This window comes from Tetrao urogallus (assembly GCF_951394365.1).
Source record: "Tetrao urogallus genome assembly, chromosome: Z".
Classification (NCBI taxonomy): domain Eukaryota; kingdom Metazoa; phylum Chordata; class Aves; order Galliformes; family Phasianidae; genus Tetrao; species Tetrao urogallus.
This window is the reverse complement of record NC_136816.1, coordinates 64250449-64270689: the sequence shown is the minus strand read 5'-3', so window position 1 is coordinate 64270689 and position 20241 is coordinate 64250449. Positions and strand designations below refer to the sequence as shown.

The 20241-nt window shown below is 39.5% G+C and overlaps 2 protein-coding genes across 2 annotated transcripts in view; one reads left to right on the top strand and one right to left on the bottom strand.

Moving 5' to 3' along the window:
• Positions 1-4029, bottom strand: part of LMBRD2 (LMBR1 domain containing 2) — a gene marked incomplete at both ends in the record, with an annotated part of 28457 nt that extends 24428 nt beyond the window's left edge. The window contains 4 exons of the mRNA XM_079548073.1: positions 64-231; positions 1233-1328; positions 3346-3425; positions 3856-4029. Coding sequence (XP_079404199.1) covers positions 64-231; positions 1233-1328; positions 3346-3425; positions 3856-4029 — 518 coding nt within the window. The remainder of the gene's footprint in view (positions 1-63; positions 232-1232; positions 1329-3345; positions 3426-3855) is intronic.
• A 3578-nt stretch (positions 4030-7607) lies between these two features.
• On the top strand, positions 7608-17346 carry SKP2 (S-phase kinase associated protein 2; the record flags this gene model as incomplete). The annotated part of the gene is made up of 12 exons (XM_079548316.1): positions 7608-7816; positions 8389-8803; positions 8963-9147; positions 9638-9891; positions 10744-10855; positions 11130-11273; positions 11860-11994; positions 13408-13506; positions 15024-15151; positions 15733-15784; positions 16374-16481; positions 17136-17346. The coding sequence occupies 12 exons, from the start codon at positions 7608-7610 to the stop codon at positions 17344-17346; spliced, it is 2052 nt and encodes a 683-aa protein (XP_079404442.1).
• Between the last annotated feature and the right edge of the window lie 2895 nt (positions 17347-20241).

The following is a 20241-nucleotide window of genomic DNA, read 5'->3' as shown; positions in this document are numbered from 1 at the left end:
TCACATAAGCTGACAGCATCTAGGCAGTGTACAACATTACAATACTTACAATATTATTCTTACCATTGTAAATTAAACTTTGGGTTTACAGCAACATATATTAAAAATGCTCCAAAAATCAGCAGATAAGTGCCATAATATATTGCATTCTCAATCAGTGCAGTTTTAATCTTTCCAGTAATGGAGAACCCTCCTGACCTAGCATACGATTGCATGAAAGGTAGCAGAATCCTATGAAGAATGCAAACAAAAGCAAAACAGATCAGCTGATCAAAAAAAAATATACACATACACATACATACATATGCACATATAATAGTCTATCAGAAGCAAGACATTGACACAAAGGTGTTCAAAGTTTCTGACAAGATGAGCTAATGAAGTTCTTATTCCAGATAAATTGGTCTGAGGGCAAATCTTTAAAAACAAGTTGTAGATAAAAGCAATGGTTAGCTTTACTAGGAAAAAACTCCTTATCAAGAGCTCGCTACTGATCTTGATTTTCATGACTGAAAAAAAGAAGTAGATATTTAAGAATGTGTTGGTCACTGATTATGTATAATCTAAACCAAAATCACTATCAGTTTGAAGTAGATATATTTATAGTTTTTTACTATATAATTTAATAAAATCAAATAATTTACATTAAAATTACCCAACTTATTCATTTGATGTTATGTTGTCTAAAATGCAATCTTTTCAGACAATCCCCCCACAAAAATCTGTAAGTTGGTCAGTTTCAGATACGAATGTGAACTACAGATAAAAGGCTGCCACCTGAAGAGAGGCACAAAAAAAAATACATGATACAGTATTTAGAGAAATATCTCAGTTTCAGCTGAGATAGAGTTGTTTTTCTTCATAGTGTCTGTTGTGACGCTATGCTTTGTTTAGGAGAACAACGTTGATAATACATCAATGTTTCAGCTGCTGCTGACCAGTGCTTTACAGAGGCAAGGAAATTTTGTCATAGCTATTACTCTTTTTTCTTTTCTTTACCTTATCGTAGTAAATAGTTTCTATGTCAACCCACAAGTTACACTTTTTTTCCCCCGATTCTCTCCCCCATCCCACTGGGAAGCGAGGGTAGTGAGCAAACAACCACCTTTCAGGTTAAACCACAAAAGAAATTTCGTTGATAGCTTTGCAAAATGATGATATTGCGAGTGCTACAACATAACACTTATAAATTGGACGCGTATAACACTGTCATATTCCTTGGCTTAACTTACCATGTTAAAAATTGTGATGTCCAGTATACAACACGCCAGAAAATTGGCATAATTCCATTAGGGATGTAACTCCATGGTTTGAAACATTTTTGCTTGCTGTAATAACATACAGAAACTTATTAGCAGTTGTTTAGTCAAAAGTCTTGAATTATTTTTTTTTCCCCTCTTTAAATTCCACTATCTAGAAAGGATTTTGGAAAAAGCAAAAGAAATAACACATTATTTTTTAACTACTCAACCATCAACCATACCAGAAGAGAATAAACTGAAGTATATTTAGTATTTGACTCATTAAAAATAACATATTTGGACAAGGCGGCTTAATTTAAAAAGAGCCTGCTCAAAGAGACATTTTAATAAGCAATTCAAGGCTTTATTTTTTCTTTTTGCACTTCCTTCATAAAAAGAAAAGCATTTAACTTCAGTTTGCACCGTAGATTTTTCAGAAGTATCCAGGGAGCATACCACCTCAATATACTAAGAAGACCATTTAGTGGCAAGAAAGTATATTAGTTGTTTCTCCTATAAACCAACTCAGCTTAGTTGCATCTCATAAACTGATTTTGTTGTACCTTTCAACAGTTCAACACTTTCAACAGTACCTCAACAACAAAGGTAATGTTTGCTTCAGGACACAAACAGAAAAAAAGACTCTGGAACCTTTTTGACAGAGCAGAACAAATGGCATAGTGCTCATCTACACCAAGATACTTGTGGTGTTATTTTCCACACTTGTCTGAGCAATAAAATAATGGTGAGTCAAGGGGCAACTCCACCAGTTCAATAGGAGTATCTGTTGAGAAATAATTGATGTTTTCCAGAATGAAACCAGTTAAACCTGTGCTGTGAGGTGGTTTTTTTCCTCTATGTACAGTCTAAATATTTTCAGAACTATCAAATTAAGATAGTATGACACTCGGTGTGACTAGAGGTTTCAAACAAAATTTTAAGATCTGATTAATACTAACACGATCTAGCCAACTAAGTTAATATTTCTGTTTTATAGTCTCAAGTCATATACTGTATAACAGTTGTCAGCATATTCTGGAATTACAGGCAAGTCACAAGGCTATTAAATAGTTTTCACATTGTGTATTTACCTAAATATACTTAATCAACATACACTGAATAGTCTAAAACAAAAGGTAAAAAGTTGTGTTACTAGGTCTAGAATTTTACAGTGTATCCATAAATAACAATATCCCGGCAGTCTCTACTTTTGGAAAACAAATCTGGCATTACATTGCACATAATGGACGCCTTAAATGTAACTACACTGCACATATCTGCAAGATGTGGAACTAGCCAACAGAGGCAGAGGAGACACAGAAAGAGTCAACATACATCCACGTTTCCCATCTTTTATTGATTATTTCCTTCCTGCCAGAAGAGAGCACGTGAGCAGTTTCAGATTACTGATTTTCTTTCATTTTTTTCCCTCAGGGAGGACATGAGGAAAAACTTAATTACCACAAGGGTGGTCAAACACTGGAAAAGGCTTTCTAGTGAGGTGTTCAATGCTGCGTACCTGTCAGTGTTGAAGAGGCATTTGGACAATGCCCTCAGTAATATGCTTTGACTTCTGGTTAGCCCTGAAGTGATCAGACAGCTGCACTCATCTTTGAAGATCATCTGAACTATTCCTATATCCCACTGATCTACTCTATTCTAACTTCAATTATTATATATGCACAATTATAATAACCCTTACGTATGCTCCCTGAATATAAAACAAGTCTATTAATCTCTACATTCATGATTTATAGAATTAGATTTTCATATCCAAAGCCTTAAAATTATGGAGCATTCATCAAAGCATTTCCTGGTAGATAACCAAAGTTATTAAAAAAAAAAAACTTACTTCTATCAGTTTAACAACAGCAGAAATCTATTATGAAATTGAAAGCATCAATAGGAATATTTAGGTAATTAATTAGAACTAGAGTTATTACAAATAAATGCCTACCAATAGATGCAGATACAACTTTCTTCGCCTCTTCTCTCACTCTCCTACACGCTTCCAGTCTTCAAATGTCACATCAAACAGGTAATACTTACATAAAGGAAGCCATGAAATATTTCTTTAAGAAAAGCCTATTTGAAGAAGACTTACCTTGGAGCAAGAGTAACAAAAGAGCCATTGGTTTCTGCAGGGCTGGAGTTAACAGCAAGCTTGCATCGATTATAAATTGTCTATAAGAATTTTTTATCGGGAAAAAAGTACAACATGTAATTAAAAAACAAGTCCCATTTTAAACACATTTCCTTTCCTCTGAATTTACATTTGGGAGCAATTAAAGTAATAAACACTCAACATGCAATCTGCATGCAGGCAAAGAAAGTAAAACGGAAGTGCTTTTATGCTGCTGAAATAGTTTTAAAAATTGCTATAAACAAAAAGAATTCTAAACGATGTGAAAGATTTGTTGTCTTATAAGAGCAACAAAATTAACTGTAACAGAGAAGTTGTCATGCAAAAACTGATGTGCTAAGTTTAAAAAGATACTATTAGAGAACCTTATTTGCTGTTTTAAATATAGTACTCTGCAAATACGAATTTAAAAACAAAAATACAAATGCCTCATTTTACCTAACAGAGTGGAAAATCTTACAAACTTCTTACCGTACTGACATCCAAAGGCAGTATAAATACAATTAGAAAGCAGAGATACCAAGCCAGTAATGTTGCAATGATCACCAGCCTATGCTGTTTCCTGAAGTCTCCATATCGATGAAGTAGGAATAAGGCCAGAAAAAAGACAAACACAATCTCAAGGCCCAACGCTGCACCACTCATTATTGAAGGTTCACTCCAGACACACAGCAGAGCTCACATAAGAAGGCTGATTAGAACTGCAAGACAAGACGTTATTTAATTACATTAAAATCTCTGAAAGATATTTAGGCAGAAAAGTTTTCAATATACATTTTTGAACTTTATAACAGGTTTTTCTGATGTCATTCAAAAAGAATGAAGATTTTTCAGTAAGATGCTTTGAACTCTTCTGCATCTTCATGGTCCAGAAGATCCTGAAATCATTTTTTTGTCTGCGAATAAGACTATGTAAGACTATAACTTTTACGATAACTATAAATTAAAAAAAAAAAAAAAACTCTTTTGTTCTTCATCCAGAATAATTCAAGTAATTTTAACAAAGGAGAGGTTTAAACTTAAATGTTTCCAAAAAGCTACTCAGAAACTTCTATTTAATGGCCTGTTAATCAACTATGCATTTAAATTCTCTACTCTAGAGTTAATAGAGCATAAAAATACAGCGAAGCTACTTGCAAGCTACTCTTCTAAATTTCATAGGAGGGAATGTGTTAGCTAGCTAATTCACCTTCCTACTTTTCTTCTGCTCTTCTTCAGAAGAACACAGGTCTCCATTCACTATTAGAGTTACTATATTTTCCTTTCTGGGATGACTTACTGTTACAGTCAGTTACTGTTACTGCTAAAAATTCTTAGAAAGCTTGTCCTCTCTCAGGCATGCTACTAAGCAAAAGACCAGTGAGCTGCACAAATCTGCTAAGAGAAAGTGTCACCACCTTGTTATATGGTTAGTAAAATAGTTTCTGATTTTTAACACTTCATCCATTTAAATATATATATATATATATATATATATATATATATATATATATATATATATATATATATATATATATATATATGTTTACCCTGCTCAGACCAACTTGCTTTTTCCACTAAAGTTACCATTTTATTTGTTTCGATTCAACTGAAAGACCTTTTGACATCATTTCCTCACTGTTCTATTTTAAGTGTTTTTAATTGTCACTGAAATCCAGGGATTTAAAAGAAATGCTACTATTAAATTTCCCTCAATTTACTCAAATTCTGTTCAAGTAAACTGTTTCTTCTACTAATTCCACAGTACACAGCTAAAATATGTTATAAGATCTCTACGCACTGAAAAATGCTTTATTACTAGTAAAGAATTTCAAAGTTTGTGATGCCACAGTACTTCCTTTAGGAAGTCCTTTGGGACACATACAACAGTTATTCCCTGAATTTTCCCTGAAGATTTGTTTACCCCACTTTGCTCCTTTTGCATTTAATTTCTAAATACTGAAAGCAGTCCACTTACTTCATGTCAGCTGTTATACACAAAGCACCCCACATTCTGAAAATGGGTTGAATTACCTTCTTGTATTTTATGAAAGATGTACTTTCTATATTCGCTTACTATATTGTCTGTTTTTTAAGAGGTTTATTAAGTAATTGGTAATTTTATCAAATCAAAACACCCTCCTGCTATCTGCCTGTACTGCATTTTGGACAGCTAATTTGTAATTCATGAATCCAAGGCATCTAATCTACTTCTCGACAGTACAATAGAATACATAGAATGAACTATTCTCATTTCCTCAGAAAACAAAGTCTTTCACATTCATAGTATAATAGCAAATTCCACTAAAAACACAGCCTCTTCACTCAAAGCCCAATTTTATTAAGGCAGAGCTATGTGACATATGCAGCTTTGGATGCCCATCATAGCCACACCTGATGCTATGTAATTAAAATTATACATCATACCCTCCATGAGTCATACCTATAGAACTTTTTACTACAGTCACACCTAAGGAGCAGAAATCTGTATAGAAGGTGAAAACTTTCTGTGTAAGATGCTGCACTCAGTTCCTAACCAGAGATTTCAAAAAGGTTACAAGTGTGTATACAACTCACTAAAATAAAGATGGAATTGAACTTAGCACAGCTTCAACTCACTTTCAAAGATTTTGTTCAAAAATGTTAGACAGAAAACAGAAAAAATTAGTAGTTCTAGGGAGAAAAAAAACCCAAATAAAAAAAAAAAGTCTTAAAAAGAGAGAAACAACACATCTCTTATTGTGAACAAAATCTTCTTATGAGGACAGCCACATCTGGGTCTCTTGGTAACAGAATGAAGACATAGAATATATTACTGAAAGACATGCTTACCTGTGGGAAACCGCACTTGCCTCTGAAGCTGGCTGTTAGCTCACAGAAAGATAAGATACTTGCCCACAATCCTGTTTCTCAACTATTAGCACTCCCCAGAATGAGCTGGCTAAAATTCCTGAACCCTCAGAAAATTTTCTCCTGTCATCAGCGAACTACTTCAAAAGAGCTCTCTCTGCTCCAATGTTTCTGTTAAACAATTACAAGAAGTAACAAGCTTATTAACTGAAGAGTATCTATTGACATTCCATCACTTTAGAAAAAAACACCTACAACTTTCTGTAATTTAGATCCAAAGCTGTTTTGTTTTAGACGCGGGCTTTAAAACCATATATTCTGAAGCTTATGAATGGAAGAATCTGAGTAGCCCCACACAGGGCAAGAGCTTCAAAATTCCTGCAGGAAATCTTCTAAGGTCCAAACACAACTAAGGACTTAGCAAGAACCCTGTAAGGGTCAGTTCATACTTTAATAACCTTGAAGACTCCCTACCATCATGTCTTAAGTTACCTTGCCAGCCTGGAGTCTATCCAAGTGCAGGGATACTTACATTACAAATGAACTAACTGCTCACTCAGCCTGGCACAGAAATTATGTGTTAATATATGAAATAGCAGAAAACCAACCATGCTGCTTCTAAAAGATTCTAAATAGCTCTCAATTTTATAGCAAAGGTATTCCAAAACAGGGCTAAAAATAGCAGGGCACATCTGTGAAGAAAGGCCCAGCAGGGAAATTAATGAATTGTGAAAGGGATGCTGTAAAGAACAACATCGAAGACAGCCAAAGCATGCTGAAAAAAACATCTGTGCAGCAGCACCTCCCAATTCAAGCTGAATCCAAGCTCTGGAGCACAGGTAAGAAGAAAGCTGCCACCTCCAGCACACTATTAATGGTGAGTTCCACGGTGAGCTCCTGCCTTTCTGTCAAACCAATATCAACCAACGTCACCAATATAAGTGCTTAACTCTAAGCTTTAGAAACATTCATCTTTAAAAAAATAAAGTGGACTATCTCACATTTCAGAAATACTAAAAGGAAGAGAACGTAACACTGAAAAGCAATCCCTTCAGACACTTTCATACTCAGCTCTGCTCAGTCTGCTGATTTTCTTTTTTTGTTACCTCCCAAGTTCTGTAGTACACACTGACCCTTGCACCACAGGGATCAGATAAGCAGATGACAGATGAAGAGCTTCTTAGCACAGACAAAACTACCTACAGAAAGAAACTGGCCTTCAGCTGCCCACAAGAGCTGATCAGTGCAGTTACCCTACTGCACCATTTAAAAGAAATAATCTCTGAAATGAGCCAACAGATGCAATCTGCATAGCTTTGCTCTTCTAAGAAACAGTGATCAAACCACACACCAACCAGTATTTTATTAATGCCTGCAATTTCAATTATCTTGGAATGTACAGAATTACAGAATATCCTGAGTTGGAGGGATCCAAGACGATCATCGAGGTCAGCCCCTGGCTACATACACAACCACCTAAAAACCAGACCATATGTCTGAGAGTGTTGTCCAAACACTTCCTGAACTCAATCAAGCCTCTGTGTCTCAACTACTGCCCTACAGAACCTGTTCCTCTCCAGGAAGAGAGCTTACAAGCAAGAAGGTGACAAACTTTTTACATGCTCCAATAGTGACAGGACAAGGGGGAATGGCTCTAAACTAGAAGAGAACAGATTTGGGTTAGACATTAGGAGAAGATCCCTTGCTCAGAGGGCAGTGAGGCACTGGCACTGCTGCCCAGAGAGCTGTCATGCCCCATGCCTGGAGGTGCTCAAGGCTGGTTTGGATGGGGCTCTGTGCAGCCTGAGCTGGTGGGAGCAACCAGCCCACTGGCGGGGTTGAGCTTTAACATCCCTTCCAACCCCTGCCAATCTACGATTCTAAAATAATGTATGTAAACAAGGTTTAAAACTAAACATTTAATCTTTGCATATAATACTCTGGAAATAATAACACATCAGAGAGAACAGACTGTGGGGAGGCACCAAGATGTACGACATGAAAGCTGCGTAGCTGCAGGATGAACCCAGAAGAACAGAACCTGCGACGCAGGCTGCCTGGGGGATGCTCACACAGAACAGGTGTCACTGAGGAGGTCTTCACGTGGTTACAACCAGAACGCCGCAGTGAGACGGACAGACTGTTTGAAAAATCAGAACTGAAATTACAATGAAGCCTTATTTACCCCTCCGCTCGCGGCTGTGCCCGGCCGGGCCCCTCGTGCCACGCGTCGCGCTGCCGCGGGCACGACCCTGCCCGCGATAGGAGGCTCCGAGCAGCCGAGGCCGGATTCAACACGGCGCCGAAGCAACGACCGCCGCCCTGTGACACAGCCCGGAGCGCCGCGGGGGCCGCGGCGGAAGATAAAGCACACGAAAATGGGCGCAAAGCCGAAAAACGAGCGTCGGATCCCCGCTTCCTCAGCGCCGGGCGGAGCCCAGGCCCGCCGGCCGCCCGCAGCCCAGTGACGGGAACCGCGGTCGGGCCGGGCCGTCCGCGCCCCCCGCCGTGCCGCGCCCCTCCCCGGCCGCGACTCGGCGCTGCGGCCCGCGCCGCCCCTCACCGCGCTCAGCAGGCACTCCCCCGCACGGCCCGGCCGCCTTCCATGCTCGCTGCCGCCTCTCCCCCGCGCGAGGCCTTAAATCGCCGCGCACGCAGCTCCGCCCGGCTCCTTCCGTGCCGCGGGGCCCGGCGCCGCTGACATTTCCTCTCCGGCGTCGCCTCCGTCGTCACCGCCTCGGCTTGGGAGGCGGGCGCGGGACGAGGCGGGGCGAACTACGGCTCCCGGCAGAGCTCGCGGCGGGCGTCGAGTGGCTTCCGGTCGGCTGGGCCTAGCGGGCGCGCGGCGGACGGCGCAGGGCTGGCGGGCGCGGGGCTCGGCGGACGCTACGCGGAGCACGGGTCTCCCGCCCAGGCATCCGCCGCTATGCTCAGGTATAGGCGCCCTCGCGGAGGGCGGAGGGCGCACATATATCCTCGCGGAGGATATATGCGGAGTATCGGCCCTCGCGGGGAGGCCGCAGATCAACCGGGAGGAGGGCTGGGGGCAGCGCGCGGGGCTCCGCGGCTGTGGGGGCGGCGGGAGGCAACGCGCGTGCCTCTGCGAGCGGCGCTCTGCGCTGAGGGCGCGAGAGCCGTGCGGGCCGCTGAGGCGCGCGGCGCTCCCTCACGCCGCCCGGGTGGGCGCTGAGGGAGGGCTGAGGGACCGCCCCGCTCCTCTGGGAAGGGGGGAACTGGGGTTAAAATTAAACTTTTTAGCTGGGATTGTTGCCCTACTTGAGGGTACGGGTTGTTAGCGAGACCTGCTCCCTGCCAGGCGGCTCTCTGCCGCCTTTCTGTACTCCGCGTCGGCCTCCAGAGAACGTGGCGATGGCCTCGCAGAACGCGGGTTTCCCTGAATCCCGTAATCCCTCAATCCGTGCAGAAAACATCTCCAGGAGATCCCCTCCTCTGGCAGCAATGTCTCCGCTGGCTTCAGCTGGGATTGGGACTCCAGCAAGACCTCGGAGTTCCTCTCGGGCATGGGGGTGTCGGTGCTGAAGAAGGACAAGCTGGGCAACGAGAATACCCCTCAGGAGCCGCTGCTGCCGGCCTGCACGCCCCACAAGCGGCTGAAAGTGAAGGAGAAAGAGTTCGTCATTGTGCGCAGGCCTCGGCTGCTCCGGGAGACAGAGCCAGGTATTGGCAGGCGGCCCTGCTTTCGTTTACCCTGCTAAATTAGTAGGAACTATTGCTGCAGCCATTCCCAACATAATTTTGAAACCCAAGGACTTGAATTTTTTATACAGGAATCTCAGAATTGAGAAACCAGGCCCTTCAGACCACGAGAATCCAGATGCGCATCTCTTGCAGGGTGCCAGGGGGCAGCCACTCACTCCATTGGGGTTGCTGTGTTAATGCGTGCAAGGGTCCCTGTTTAAAAACTGCAGGAAAGGTGCAGCAGGGACTCTGGGCTGGCAGGGGAAGGATTCAGTCCTCAGAGCAGCAGCAATACCCTTAGACACTTCTTTTAAATGAATGAGCTCTGGGTTGTAGGCAGCTGTTCTGGAGCTCCAACATTTTTTTCTGGGCAGACAGAAACACTAGGTAACTGTGTACCTGTTTGTGAGAATTTTGGGTCGCACACATTCTTAAATACTTCCTGAGAGATGTTTTGAAGAGCACTTCGCATTACCCACTTTTCTCTGTGTACCTCCCTTTGGGCCCCTTTTGGAGGTGTAAGGTATGTGGCAAGAATGGGCATTTCATCAGGGGAGTATAGAGACAAGAAATCCTAAGATGTCCTTCTAGACCTGTTTTTCCCTTCCTTCTTTTGGGGAAGCATACATGCCTTAGAATACAAATGAAATAGCTGAGATGTTCTCATTTCCTGAAGTATATTTTTTAAAATGAAGAGATGAAAGAGGAATGAGTAGTATGTAGAGTCCAGGGACAGACTGTAGTTGTCCTTCTGGCAACCAAAGTGAATAAGGCATCAGTAGGCAAAAATGAGCCAGCTTTAACTAGAGCATGCTCACTCTTTCCTTAAAGGAGTTTCTTGGGATGAACTTCCAGATGAACTTCTATTGGCAATCTTTGCATATTTGCCCCTGAACGACTTGTTGAAAGTTTCCATGATTTGCAAGAGGTGGCATCGTCTGTCGTAAGTATTGCTTCTTGTCAGTTAATGCTAAGAACTTTGCTTCCATAGGTTGATAAATGATTTGGTTTTCATCTTGCATGTTCAAGTGTAATTCAGTCTGTTATGTGAGTTGTAAGTACGCGTAGTCTCAAAAGACAGCTGAACTATTTTAACATTATTAAATTGTACTAAATGGCTTTTCTTGCTCTCAATCTTTTGTGAGTCTGGAAAGTTTCTGTAGTTGTACACAAAGATATGTCTTTTCCTTGCTAATGAGTAAAATTCTTCTCCCTAGATTTGATGAATCTCTCTGGCAGACTCTTGATCTGACTTGTAGAAGTCTGCTGCCAGGAGTTATTGGACAGTTGCTACCTGCAGGTGTTATTGTGTTCCGCTGCCCAAGATCTTGTATTGGGAACCCGCTGTTTAAAACCACAAAGTAAGGCTTTCACTGTGTACCGAGTTATTGGAGTCTCAAATTTTCAGTGTTTTTCTCTGTTTTTTTTTGTTTGTTTGTTTGGTTTTGTTTTTGTTTTTTAACAGCTTCACCAGTTTGTCATCTCTGTGGAGTGTGGAATAGCTGATGAGTGGTGAGGCACGTGTTGAAATAAGATCTGTATTCATCCGTCAGTTATTAAGAAATAAGCTAATATATTTGGGAGTATACTTCCAGGACCGTCATGTTCTTGCAAGTTATTTCTTTTAGAACCAGGAAATACGAGCCTCATCAGCATTTTTATGTGTGAACCTCAAGAAACCTGTGTAACTCTAGCAGGATAGACTTGCAGCTATTCTGATAAATCCTCTTAAGTATCTGAAACATAGAACTCCTGAAGTTTTGGCTGGTAGGTTATTGGTACGGCCAGCAAGCTTGATAATACATACAGTATGCAGCTGATATTGAGAAATACAACTCCTCTCTGTAAGCTTTGCACACTTGTACAGTATTGCATATATTTATGGTATATGAAATTTGTAGTTGCTTTTTGGTGCAGTTTCACTAACCACTCTTTCTCATCTCTTAGACCTCTCCGGGTTCAACATATGGATTTGTCAAATTGCACAGTATCTGTTGCAGATCTCCAGAGTATTCTTTGTCGTTGTGAGAGACTGGAGAACCTCAGCTTGGAGGGACTAGTGCTTTCTGATGATATCATCAAGTGAGTGAAATGTTTGGGGATATTTTATAAGTAACTTACATTTAGTGCCATTCTTTTGTGCAGGCTAGGGTCAGAATACAGTTGGAGTTGTCTCTTGTAGGAGTTGTTTGAAAAGGCCTGCCCTAGTCATTTAATGGATTTAGCTGGCAGGCTATGTGAGCTGCCTCTTTCCTATCTGTCCAAGAGACCAGATGGGGAAGAAACACTGGTCTAGAAGAGTTGTTGGGGTTTTTTTGTTTGTTCGTTTGTTTCCTTTTTCTCAGAGTACTTATCTCTGTGGGGGTTGTGTCCCTTCACTGTTCCTACATGTGAGCTGCAGAGCTACTTTTCCAATTTCTGTGCTCCCCGGACATGTTCACATTTAGTGTATATATTCTTTTATATTTTAAGGAGTTCCAGCAACTTTTCTACCAGATGCTCTGTGTGCTTCTGCACCATTTCTCATTTCTTTGCTGACCTTCAGTGAAAAAGGTATCTGAAAAATTAGACTCTGTCAAGCACATGAACTGTTCTGTTAAACAGGAAAAACACTAATGGGTGTGCGGTCAAACTCCAGCTCAGTAACATCAGATGATTATGGAGGTGCTAGGAACCAGGCTAGATGGCTAGTGCTATGGGTGATCTGCTTTCTGCTCTTGAGTTTCCTGATGCTTTTCTCATATAAGGAAAAAAGAGTGCAAATAAACCAGTATTGTTTGGCTTGTGATGCCAAATGAAAATTGTTTACAAATTAGGCAACAATTAATGAACTTAATTGCCCTGTGTACAAATATAGTGGTTGTAAGGGGAATGCTGTTTGGAAATGTGTGTGTGTGTTTTTTTTATTTTATTTATTTTCCTCCTTAACTAACCTCTGCCTCGCAGAGAAGATTTCCAAAATGAGATGATTGAATCATATAATCATTTGAGTTTGAAGGGACCCTTAGTGGCCGTCTAGTCCAAGTGCTCTGCAGTGGACGGGGACATCTACAGCTAGACCAGTGTGCTCTGAGCTGTCTTCAGCCTGATCTTGAATGCCTGGAAGCACAGGGCATCCACCACCTCTCTGGGCAATCTCTTCCAATGCTTCACTAATAAGTGCTGTAGTGAGACTGTTTAGTCTTTTGTAGAGATGCAATGATCTTGAATAGGTCATGGTGTTTGTTCAAATAACCAGGAGAGGGCTGGTTATAAATACGCAAGCATATCAGGAACATTGTGTAAATAGGCAAGTGTCCTTTATCAAACTGTGCCGTGATGCAGCAAGAAGTTGAGATCCTTAGTGACTCTTTTAATAGAGTCTGTTTTCTAAAGATGCAGTGCTGCACATTCAACAAATAATTCTGTGTCTGGAACCTTCACTTTTAAACGTTATCATGTGTCTTAGCGATAAAAGCAATGTTCCAACATTTTATCTTTTTTTCTTTTCTACAGGAGCATTGCTAACAACCCCAGTTTGATACGACTAAATCTTTGTGGGTGCTCAGGGTTTTCTGCAGAAGCTTTGGAGCTGATGTTAAGCAAATGTTCTATGTAAGACAAAAATAGTTTTTGCTATTCCTACTTACTGTTAACTCCTGAGAGGAATTGTCCTTTTTATTTTTTGATAGGCATTCTAATTGTGTTTGTCTGTCAGTATGTTTCTTATGAGGCTTATTATGTTCCCCAATGCTTAACTGTTGGTTATTACTTGAATAATTATATAATTTCTTTCCATCAAGCTGTTTCCTTCTTTAATAGCAAAGAGGTACTTCAGTAATTATTTGTAAGTTGCTTTAGTCATCATCCTTAAAGGAAGTCTTGGTTGGTTCAAAACTCATCTACATCCACTTGGTTAGCTAGTATATTTGATTTTCTTAATGAAAGCACTATGTAATTCTCACAGTGTGAAAGCATACAAGTTTGTTTGAGGAAGATACCATCTGAATGTGGAGTACAGGAGTTCCCTATGCAGTCAGAGAACAGTATGAATGGCAGAAAATGTTATGCCCTTCCATCCATGGTAGAACAGTTCTGCAGTTTTTGAAGCACTGGTTCAGATTAACAGGTCTAGTGATTAAACCATCTGCTGTCAGAAGTCACTGAGTTGAGCTTCAGTAGCTCTGGGATTTACACCCCAATCTTTTTGCTGAATTCTTGTGAGATGTTGGACAATCTTCTTAATTTGTTTCTGCACAGTAATATTTTTAATCAAACTGCAGTAGACCAGTGGACAGACAAAACCTTAATCTTGCTCTGGATAGTTAATGCTTACAGCTGCTGGATCGGATTACTTGGATGCTGAGCTTCTTAAAGAAAGGCAGTATCTGTAGAATGCACAGTGCATAAAGATCAGGTCTGCCATCTGATTAAAAAAATGGTATTTTTGATTTTACGTAATGATTGACAGCTGAAGGCTCTAGTCAAGCAGTTTACTATGCCTTTATCCTCTGATTACATCTCTAGCAGCTGTACACAAAACAGTACTATGACTGGTGATACGCTATTGGCTGCTGAGCTTGTAGTTGAGGTAAGGTCACAAAACTGACCAGTGCATATATAAAACTGTAGGTATTTTATGATAACAGTGCAATTGGTCACCTGAACAATGCTAATAAGTGCTAATAAGCAAAAGGTTTGTGTTTCTACCTCTTAATGTAAGATCTGGTCAGTGGGAACAGGTTCACATCACCAACCAAATACAAGATGAAAAGAAGTATCTCCCCTTGACCATTTAACTTCCTACAATAATCATAAATTATTTTGATTGAAAGTGATCTTGGGAAGATGCTTAGGCCCTTTGCCTACAGCAGGTTCTAATTTCAGCACTGGTTAGGACTTTGTCTAGTTGAGTCTTGAAAACTTCTGCAGACAGATTTCTCACAGCCTATCTGGGCAGCCTGCTCCAGAGCTTAATTATTGAGAAATTTGTATTAATGAATACAAGAACTTTGGTAGTAGATGTACCACAGTTTGAGTTCTTATATATATCTAATGCAGTTGATACTCCTAAGGCAAAAACATCTATTTCAGTTATTCTTCCAAACCATTCTTTCTTTGTTTGTGTGTAGGTTGGAAGAGCTGAACTTGTCCTGGTGTGACTTCACAGCCACTCATGTCAAAACAGCAGTTAGTCACATTACTTCAAAAGTAACCCAGCTGAACTTAAGTGGATACAGACAGAACCTACAAATATCAGGTAAATATCAGCATGGAAAATATTTATTCCACTAAGAAATGAAGCAGCAGGCTTTGTATTTACTTCTGACTGGTGTCCACTCTAAGTATTAGAAATACTGTGTGCTAAGACTGATTTTTATGCTCTGTAAAGAGCATAATGTTTGTACTGTCAGAAGATCCTACTAATTTCTCCAGCTTAGCCTTGAGGAATGAAATAATTTGTCTTCTCAATTTAAAAATAGGTAGAACTAATTTCATCTTCACTTGAAAGGTATAGCCTTCGCTTTTGAACTAATTCCCTCAAGCAGGGGAATAGATCTCGTGTTAACTATGAATAATCTTTTCTGATATCGTATATTGGAAAGAAGCTTAGTTTTTGGAACATTCTTTAGATAAGGCTTCTGCTGTTGTGTCTGCTGAAAAGGTCATTCAAAAAAAGAATAGACATAATAACTACTTAGATTCTGCCCCAATGTAATATCCTACAGATATTACAGATCCTACAGTTAATTTGGAAGGCAAATAATATCAGTATGAGTGGTGTTGAAAGCATGTATGTCTTTATAACTGAAAGGTGGGCTGACTGTGACCTCTTTACAGATGTTAAAACGCTGGTGGAAAGATGTCCTTTCCTTGTGCACTTAGATCTAAGGTAAGAACTCCTGTGCAGGTAGTCCTTAAGTCCTTATGGTTCAGGGGATTGGTAATGATACTGCTCTGCAGTAACCATACAGCAGTAATCAGTAGTTGAGTAGGACTGCACAGCCAAAAGTTGCTTCCCAAGTTAAATTTAGAAAAGAATTACTATCTGTTTTGACTTAATCTGGAATAAGTAACTAACTTAAAAATTTCTTTTTTACTTCAGAGTAAATAGTATGCACATAAATGATTTGTTAACTAATAAATGGTAGCAGTCAACAGATAAAATAAAAGGAAGCATACGGGCTTATGGTACCCTAGTGAGAATATCTTTCAGCTCTCCTACTACATGGCCACAGAACTGTTTTGATTTCTGCTGCAGAAAATCTACTTGCAGAGAATTTTTGCTTCATTTGCCCTTCAGTGAAAATCAAAACTTGTCACACACGTTAGAAATGGGTTACTTCTGTATCGAGCAAGAAGTACTGTAATGGCAGGAAAACAAGTGGATGTTTTACTTCTCAGCTTGAATTTTAGAGATATCAAATTTACTTCTGTTTTATAATCAAAAGATAACTTCTAATTAATATGCTCTCATACAGCGACAGTGTGATGTTGAAGCCGGAGTGTTTCCAATATTTTCATCAGCTCGTCTTTCTGCAACATCTCTGTCTCAGCCGATGCTACCAAATATCACCTGCTGCCTTAGTGTAAGTAATCCCTAAATGGCTTTGGTTTACTAATTCAGAGGATAAATAATTTTAAACATGCTTTGTTTTGGGCTTAAGAACTGCAAGTACTGTTTTGATAAACATACTGGTACAAAGTAGGAGTAAAATAATGTGGTGACTAGGTTGTGAACCTTTAAGAATACAAACTGGAACCAAAGGTATCTGAGTAATGTTTCAGTCTGTAGTTGTTGAGCAGCACGTTCTACATGTGCCTCATGTCTCTGTTTAAAGGCATTACTTTGAGGTTCTAGTCCTGTCAGTGACAGTGTCAGCATTAGGTTTTTAATTGTGCAGCAATTAATAACTTGCTTTCAGAAACGTTAACAGAGTGGATGGTATTTGCTGACCAGTGTAAGAATCTCTATATACCTTTCCTTTCTGTGCACCTGCATCGGTTATTGGTTGGCACTGAAACACAGCTTTGAGCTTATTTGCTCAAAGGCATTTTTTTTTCCTGCCTTTCATTATTACAACTATTCAGCTCTATCCTGTTTTGCATCTGAAATAGTGTGCCCTCAAGAAAAAAAAAACTTTAGCCTAAAAAATTCAGTAAAAGTACGTTTAGCTAGTTCGGGTATAGACTGCAAAAATGCTTTCAGTGTAATGATTAACTTCTCACTGCTCTCTTTCTAGAGAACTTGGTGAAATTCCAACATTAAAGACTCTTCAGGTATTTGGAATAGTGACTGATAGCTCCCTACAGTTCCTCAAGGAGACGCTTCCTGACATGAAGATCAATTGTTCACATTTTACAACTATTGCAAGGCCAACTGTTGGCAGTAAAAAGAACCATGAAATTTGGGGTATCAAATGCAGATTGTCACTGAGAAACCTTAGTGGCTAGTGATCTTGTACGATGGATGCCATGAATGCACCATGTAGTGAAGCTCCTTGAGAAGCAGAATGTCAGAGCACATCTAATCATAGTTCTGTTTTTTAAAGTATTGTATCTTGGTCTTATGCCATAATGTAGTTCTATAAATATGTTTATTCTCTTTAAAAAAAGCCTTTAGAAATCTGATGATCTGTAAGCAATTGTAGAAACTTTTTGTTTTAGGAGAGCTACTTCAAAAAAAAAATATTGTGAAACAATCACTGTAATGGAACTGTTACAGCCTTTATTAACTGCTGCAGGTTTTGATGCAGCTATGATTGTTCTTAGGCATTGTAAAAGTGCTTTTGATTAAATCTTCCAGCTCTGCAACTCCTGGAAAAATCAGTGGAGGTACTAGATGGCTTAGTTTTCTGCTGGTCTGAAGTTTACAGAAATCAAATAATGCTATCAAAATCATTAAAATTATTAACTGAGTGATGTGTATACTAAGATGTGAAGCTACCCTGTTTGGGAGAGTGAGTCTGAATTCACTGAACATGGAAACAGTAAAGGAGCATTGGAACGGAGGAAAGCACTTAAGAGCTCAATACTGTACAAACAAGAAGCAATACAAATGAGCTGCTGTGAAGTTTTTCTTCAAGACTTCATGTTGCTTTTCCTTGCTTAAGTGAACTTAAATTAGGGATGAAATCTCAAAACTTCTTTCATAGGGTCTTTCAGCTGCATTTAGTATATTGAAAAAAAGTTGCAGGAGTGAGTATCTTGGTTCCAGAACTCAGAGCAGCAACAAAAACTGGGGCTGCACTGTAGGGATTTTGAGAGGAACTCCTTTGGTGCTATTAAGAGAGATCCATTTCTCTTTTAGCTTAAGTTTCTAGTATCATTTAACTTCCTGTATCTTTTAACACTAATAGGAAAAGCTAACATTGTCACAGGAAAAGCTAAATAACTAACCAAAAACAAACAAACAAACAAAAAAACAACCAAACTAAGACTAGGGAGAAGTAATGAGCCCCCCACCTCTTGGGGAAGAGATGTGGCTCAGTCCACTCCCAGTCCTGCTGTGGGCTAGGCATGTTCCAGGGATAAGGGTAAGTGTTAGTATCTCTTTTAGCACAAAACTTGCAAGCAGTGAGCAACAGTAGGGGATATACCATTGTTGTGGTAAATAGGCTGTTGCATAGGCATAGTGTCTTCCAAAGTCAGTCCAAAGATAAAAAGCTTAGTAATAAGTACACAGCAAAGTAGTGTGGAAAATTGCTTGTTTGCAGTTTTAGTTTTCATGCCTTAAATTACTTTAAAAGTTTACTTCAAGATGAAAGGTGTATCTATTTGTAATTCTTCTCTCTCTGTATAATGTAACCCCATAAAACTTGTTTTGCATTTAATAAAAAGCTAAGGAATCGCTATATTGTACTAATGATTTGCCACCACCATTTTTGCGTGACTAAAAAAGCAGAAACTTGTGCAATCAGTGTCTTGCCAACTGTGATTTAGATGACAGGGTATCATAATGTCATGCTTAGTAAATGAAAGGAAGGTGAGCACAATAAACACACACATCACATATGCATTATATATATATATTTAAGTTGAAATCAGGCCTGGGACAACTTCAAGCATCTATTAAACTTTTAATTTTATTACATAATGTAGAAATTTAAAAAAAAAAAAAAAAGCAAAGACAACCTGTTTAGTTTAGCAGAACACAAGTGTAGACTGGCACTAAAAGATGACACCATGGATTTTATTTGATTCAGCAGGTAGAAGAGTTCAGTGCCAGTCCAGGCCAAATAAATCAGTGTTATACCAATACTCAGCCCTGTCACAGAACATTGTCTACAAGGTAAGTTGTCTCTACTGCTTTCCTTTATAACAAAGGATTTTGCAATTCTTTAATAGAAAAGGTAGCTGCTTACTGATTATCTATTATAGATCTCTAACCCATCCTTGTTATTTAAATCAAGCATTCACCAGTAAATGCTATAACAGAAGTGCAATTAAAATACAGACAAAACCAGTAGAGGCCACTCATGAGTAGGTCAGGTTTACGGTTTGCTAAGTAACAGTCAGGAACTTAACGGCAAAATGTAAACCCTAAATCAGATTATACTTTGGGTACACAGGACTTGAAAACATTGTGTTTTAGTCTCAACATTCAGAGTAAGAGTACTTTTATCAGGAACACAACCGACTCAGGCTAATCTTTAAAACATTACAGCACAAATGTCTCTGAATAAGTAGCATATAGGTTCCTTGCCAGAAAATTTTACTTATGCAGCTAAACTGAGTAACTAAATAAGATTTTAATCTCAGAGTTGTTGGTAAAGTCCTAGGAAATCATAAATTAATGTTACTGGCATTGCTTTTTGAATCTTAACACCAAGTGGATGAGTATCCTGGACAAAAGGCACGTAGGGCCGTCTATAACTGGCTATGAAGGGATTATGAGTAACCTTATTCTGTGTGGCCAATGTTTTAAAGTCTTGCATCTTTACATTTAGATAAATTCTGCAAACTACTTTAGATATTAAGAGCTTTGCTCTTTATATAGTTCTGAAAGAATATTTGGCTGTTTTGCTTTTCCTCCTCTGCTCTATAGTCCAGATAACTCAAGATCAGGTGAATAAATTGGTCTACAGCACACTTAAAGGTGAAACGTGCACAACACAGTGATAGCTTATTTTTAACAAGTTCCATAGATACCAGGTTTTTCTTAGAACTGAAACCCATTTCTAAATTCTGTTTCTAACTGAATAGAAAAACTAACACAGTGTAAAGGAAAAATCCTTCATACACTTCCTACAGCTATAAAAGTTTATATTTTGTGATTGGCAATAAATACATTGATTGGCCACACTGGAGAACATCCCCATTAAAACTGAGAACATCTATTACAGAAGT